The sequence below is a fragment of the Epinephelus moara genome, chromosome 14, assembly GCF_006386435.1.
Source record: "Epinephelus moara isolate mb chromosome 14, YSFRI_EMoa_1.0, whole genome shotgun sequence".
Taxonomy (NCBI): domain Eukaryota; kingdom Metazoa; phylum Chordata; class Actinopteri; order Perciformes; family Serranidae; genus Epinephelus; species Epinephelus moara.
This window is the reverse complement of record NC_065519.1, coordinates 7,973,900-7,979,899: the sequence shown is the minus strand read 5'-3', so window position 1 is coordinate 7,979,899 and position 6,000 is coordinate 7,973,900. Positions and strand designations below refer to the sequence as shown.

The window sequence follows — 6,000 nt, the reverse complement described above, 5'->3', positions numbered from 1 at the left end:
GTTCACTTTTACACTGTGATCTGTAGCCTATAGTTCGGCTTTAGCTTCTAACTATCTTTGTCTTTTTAACCTGTTGTTGCTGCTGAGTCAGTTTGACATCCTGGATATATCCTTCAAACACAGACTGTAGACCCCTCTGTCTGCTTCTCTCTGGAATCACTCTTTCATTTCTCATGCTTAATCCGACAGCTTGTCGGACTGTCACAAAGGGACGGGGCTTAGCGAAGGGTCAATTCATGTCACAAAGGGACGGGGCTTAGCGAAGGGTCAATTCACACATAGAGTTTGATTACTGAATTTTCGAGCATGGAGCCAATTTGCCTCTGATTTGTTGCTTTTTTTCAGGACAGGGAGCTCCAAAAACTGTCAGCGAGTGGAAAATCAGGGCTTAAACTATGTAGTGTGGAATAGCAGCTAAAGTATAAAAAGTTTTGTAGCTGCTTTAAAATTAATTCTATAAAATATAAACTCGTAAATCTACTACACTACCTACACATAACTGATATTACTGCAGTATTCTATGGTGAAACTTGATGCACTGATGGATTACTGACACCAAATTGCCTAGAGGAGGCACTAGTCTACTTGCTGTCAAAATATGCCTGGAACATTAAATGACAACAGTAACAACAGGTAGGACAGGATATATTACATAATACACTGCATTAACGAGGCAGAAGTATTTGATAAAATCTTGGAACGAAATGCACAACAAATTGCATAACGTTGGATGTATGACTGAAGTACAAATTTTCCCTCTGGGGATTGTCAAAGGCGTTTCTTAAAACTATAATTACTGCCTTGCGGTGATCAAAGTTCCAGTTTAATTATGTAGACTGAAGGAATTAAATAAGAGGTATTTTTAAGTAAGTGTTTTTTTGTTTTTTTTTTGGAGAAATGGAAGTTGTCACTATGTTGAAGTGTGATTCCATTGAATAATTTATCATGAGAAACATGCTGTCTTCACCCTGAGACTATATTTACGGACTGACTGGGGGGCTCAATATCCTCAAAACTAGTGTTGGACTACCATTTGCATTAGCCACCTGACCATTAACACACTTAAAAGACATTAGTCCTTTTCTCCCCATTCAGACAGGCCTTGAGATTACAATATGAATGCCCTGAAAGGTGCTGTTAGGCCTTGTGGTTAAGACCTGTACCATGTGACTACTGATTACAGTTTAAACCAGTGCTTCCCAGAACCTTAAATATGAAGCAATGTCTGAGGCCCTAAGAGGTAAAACTTTAATATTTTGCAGGGAAAAGATGAGAGAAAAGTTTAATAAATACAAAATGTGGTGCGTTTTTTTATTTTTCCTACCACAATAATTATGTCATAACCCATTGGATTTATCTTGTGACCCCTTGAAGGAGTCCTGACCCCCAATTTTATGATTTTGCATCAGAGCGATGTTGTGGTGATGATGTCAGATAATGAAATAATACTTTGTTTGTAATGTGTGAAATGCTGTGTACCTGGACAGGATCATGTGCGTGCGGCCATGACGTGTATCCGATTCTTCACTCATGGAGCCAGTTCGTACCTACAGCTGGGAGAACAACAGGTACATCGCTTTTCTCCAGAGATGCAGTTGGCAAGACTTGAAAGAAAATCTCCCTGCTCATATGAGAAAGTTGACCCCTCTCTTGACATTAAACTTTGACCTTGTACAGCGCTGGTTGGTCAGAGCCAAAGAGCACTTGAGGACATACCTGCAGGAGCAGCAAGGCCGGGGCTCTGGGAGGAGAAGGTCTCAGGTCAACTCATTCAGGAAGATGATGTCATCCAGTGACGTGTCCAGGTTATTCAATCTATCTTTATTTCAGTTAACATGGTGGAGATAAATCTACAGTTTTCCCTCTTCATCAGGACTGATTAAGCAGAGAGAAAGTGTAATTAAATTTTGGTGGCTTTATTTTACCACTGGAATTTTTGTTTTTGTTTTTTAAAAGTAAAAACCTCTCCTGCCTTATTTTGATTAGGCACATGAACACAATTGAGCTTCAGTTAGAGGTGACCCGTTTCCTCCACCGCTGTGAGACCACAACCTCCTCCAAAGCGCCACAAACCAGTGCACCTTCCTCCAAGTCCCCTGGATCCAGCTCACCGCCTACACTGTTTGGAGGAAGCCCAATGAAAATTGAGGTTGCCTGCAAGGTGAGGTTCCTGTTGTCATTATCTCAGCACTTGCTGTACTTAAAAATCTATAATCCACAAAGGGTCCCATTTAAAAGATCTATAGCCGATGGTCTAAAGTGCATGGCACAAGTGTGTTTAGGGCGTGTCCAGCTCCACTTTGGTAGCGTAAAGTGAGGCGCAGAACTTAACTTTTAGCTTTAAAAATAATCAATGAAGTTGCGCGGTTTCTCGTGTGTAAATGTGCACAGTGTCTCTCTTAATGGGGAGTCAGACTGCAGCTCTGCTCTGATCTCTGCTATGTTCACATTTTAGAGAATGTATTCAATATTTTTTCATTAATGACATATTACTTAACCTACCGGCAACCCAACCGTGCATCCCTGTGTGTATAATCAGAGTGTACACGTGTTGTTGGCCCGCCTATGTTCGTATGTCTTACTCTCTGATGCACCCCTTAAACAGCATAAAATTAGTGTCAGTTTGACTTTAGACCAGGTTTTTGTTTGTCAACTGATCAACTGCTGTGTGCTGCCTCAAAAAAGCAATACACCAACAATGCACCTGACCACACCTCGTTTTATGACCTACACACCCATGGGTGCGCAGATGGGCGTGAGTACATTTGGTACTTTGACAACATGGGTCATAAAAATGACAACTGTGTTTGTGTGAAACTAGCAGTCACTATTGCGCTGCACTGTTCACTGTTTGCAGCGAGTGTAAAAGATAGGGTCTTAGGTTTGTTAAAATAGCCCACTACCTTACTGTTGACACTTTCATTTGTTAAAACTTGAAGTAGAGATGTGGGAGTTAGGTACATCTCAAAGTACTTGTTTAAAGTGGATACAGTCCCAGTGTTGGATGATATCTAGCTCGTGCTCCCACCATGTTTGAATACATGCAGTTTAAGTCACTTTGAACACATGAATGTAATTTTAATTAATGTAATTTACATATATTTTGAGGCCTTTAAGTGAGATGTTTTTACCTGAAAGCTTTATTAAAAAATAGCAGATAACATGATAATTGTTATTTGTTTAAGTTGAACTTATCAAAAACATATGTATAATTAATGTTAAATTTTAAAGGCCACATTAGAATTGGTGTTTATGTTTCATGTATATTGTGATTATAAGAACATTCTGTCTAATGTTTGTTATAAAACCTGTAACATGTCTTTAATGTGTATTTCTGCAGGTGATGCTCGGAGGCAAAAACATAGAAGAGGGATTTGGCATTGCATATAGAGTCATACAGGTATGTTATGTATGAGGTCAAATATGTGTTCTCCTGTATAATTTAAAGCCGCTACAAGGAACTTTTAACTGGATATGCAAAAGTCTCTCGTTTCTGCTGATGTCTGTGCGTGACCTACAACAGCAAATGAGACCATCGGTGTGAAGATAAGCTATTTCTATATAGTGTATATCCATACCTTTAGGAAACTGTGTCCGGGTCTGCCGCAGGTCGCTTCCAGGACGAAACGATTTACGGCACTCAGACGGCACACGTCATCTTACTTAGCTGCTTACATTTATAGTGACTCTTATAAATAGTCGCTATTCCTCCTCCTCGACCCGACGTCCGCGGGCAGTTAAAATACTGTAGCAGCAATCATCAGGTAAAAGTTCTGTGAAAGCACTGGACTCACCAACAGTCAGCCACGTCTCAGTCACACAGAGAAAATCCAATCCTCGGGAAGTCAGGAAATCCTTCAGGATAAACGTTTTGTTCGCTAGCGATCTAGCATTTACCAGCCCAATCCTGGCAGGAGCCGGCGGGTCCACGGCGTTAGCTGTCCGGGGACAAACACCAAACAGAGGCTGCAGGTTGCGCAGATTAACCCCGCGCCAGCGGGGATGAGGAGAGCAGGGGCCGCGGGGCTGGAACACCTCATCCGGGCCGACGACAGGTACCAGCCAGGTGTCGACAGGGTCCAGCGAGTGCCAAGAAATAAAGAGGCGAGGCACCGCTCCATACTCAGTCCAAGAAGCCGTGGAAGTGGTCGCCAAACAGGCCTTCAGCCTTACCAGCCGACTGCTGCGTTTACCCCGGCGGCAGTGGCGCTTACGCCGAAGAGGTGGAGCTGGGGCGCGGCAGAGGTGAGCTGGGATCCCCGACAGGAGCGGGGGCAAAGTTTTCCCGTCTTGTTGTTTCATTCATCCCCAAAACAAACACATGCGCGAGCCAGGTAAGCGTCTTTACGACAATACGCGCTAGAGCTCATGGGAAATGTAGGCTCCATTCCGGCAAAACACTATCGCTTTTGTCCACAGGGACGCCAAAATCAACTCAAAATGAAAGTTCCTTTTAGGAGCTTTAAGAGTGCATACCTCTGCTGACATATTGCATAAGCCACCATGTTTCCTTTACACAACAGTTCCTCTTCGCCCAAGGACAAAATTTCTCGCAACGGTTTATGCAAATCATTCAGATCTGTTTTGACACATCCTCACAACAGATAAAGCAGTTCAAAGACATATCACCTGTCAAGCTGTAACAGCAGAAGAATTTAGTTTTATAATCTTGGTTTAGAGAGACGAAAGCATAAAGAGTAAGCTTTATTAACTGATTAACTTACTGTACAAAAAATACAGCAACAAATAAAATCTGACACATTGAAGATAGTCAAGTAAAATTTAACATGTTTACTTGTCAGTGGTTTTCCATTTAAAAGTTTAAGTGTTGTCTTCTCTGTCTCCTTGTCTTCCTGCCTCAGGACTTCCAGCTGGAGGCTCAGGCGGTCTACGTGCGGGCCGGCCAGAGGCTCGTTCGACAGAGGCAGTATGGAGCTGTACGGCAGCTGCTCAAATGTGTCGGTGAATCGGGCACCGCCACCAAAAACGACTGCGACGCTCTCATCCTCAGCTGCGTCTCCATTGCAGATAAGGGACCAGCTGATGTGAGTGACAGAAAACAAAAGAGGATGAGGTTCAAGGAGAAAATTCACAAAAGGATTGCACGGCTTTTGCAATTGCTCAACCTGCACAAATAAGACTGAAAGAAACTGTGTAGTTCTCAAAGCCCTAACTGCGTTGCCAAGCAAATGGCATCTCTGTGCTCCTGACCTATTTGCAAATATTTAAATTTAGTTATGTGAATACATGTGGCACAAAATTCCCCTTTTGTATACAAATAAGTCTCATTGCAAAAAACGTTAATTTCAGAAAGATCAGCGCTAACAGCCACACGCAGTAACAGTGAAATTATGAGCATCCTCAGACAGTAGGTAGTAACTGAAGCCCATTTATAAGGATGTCCTGCTCAGACTTTACTGTGATCATGGCAGCAGACTGGGATATTAAAGGTCCACTGTTTTGAATTTAGGGGCATCTATTGGCAGAAATGGTACATAATACTCATAGCTATGTTTTCATTAGTGTATCATCATCTGAAAATAACAACTGGGGTTGGATTACCTTATTTGCTCCATATTTTTGGGGCGTAGTAGCTAAAAGAAGCACCCCCAGAGGTTTTTGTAGTGACATTAGGTACTGTTGAAAGAGCAGCTGTGGAGGATCTCAGGCTTTGTGGAGGGTCATAAGGTGATAGAGGGTCTATGATATAAGAAGGGATGAGGCCATTTAGAGCCTTAAAAACCAATAGAAAGGCTTTAAAATCCATTGTTAAAGATACTGGGTGCCTGTGTAGGTTACGTATAAAGGGAGTTCTCTTTCATAGCATTTGTTTCATGTCTCACATCGGGAACGAGGTTAGACGCTCACTCATGCTACTCAGAGAACAGGGGTTACGCAAGTAACCTAATTGATACTGTATGATCTCTCTTTTTAGATTTTGTTAAAACCCTGGCAGCTGCATTCTGAATGGTCTTTAATTTTGCAATGGCAGTTTTAGGT

General features: G+C 42.1%; 1 protein-coding gene across 1 annotated transcript in view; it reads left to right on the top strand.

The window, feature by feature from the left end:
- The window catches only part of zfyve26 (zinc finger, FYVE domain containing 26), a 44,951-nt gene that overhangs the window by 33,343 nt on the left and 5,608 nt on the right, over nucleotides 1–6,000 (top strand). The window contains exons 37-41 of the mRNA XM_050062888.1: nucleotides 1,488–1,568; nucleotides 1,678–1,805; nucleotides 1,987–2,161; nucleotides 3,341–3,400; nucleotides 4,863–5,045. Coding sequence (XP_049918845.1) covers nucleotides 1,488–1,568; nucleotides 1,678–1,805; nucleotides 1,987–2,161; nucleotides 3,341–3,400; nucleotides 4,863–5,045 — 627 coding nt within the window. The remainder of the gene's footprint in view (nucleotides 1–1,487; nucleotides 1,569–1,677; nucleotides 1,806–1,986; nucleotides 2,162–3,340; nucleotides 3,401–4,862; nucleotides 5,046–6,000) is intronic.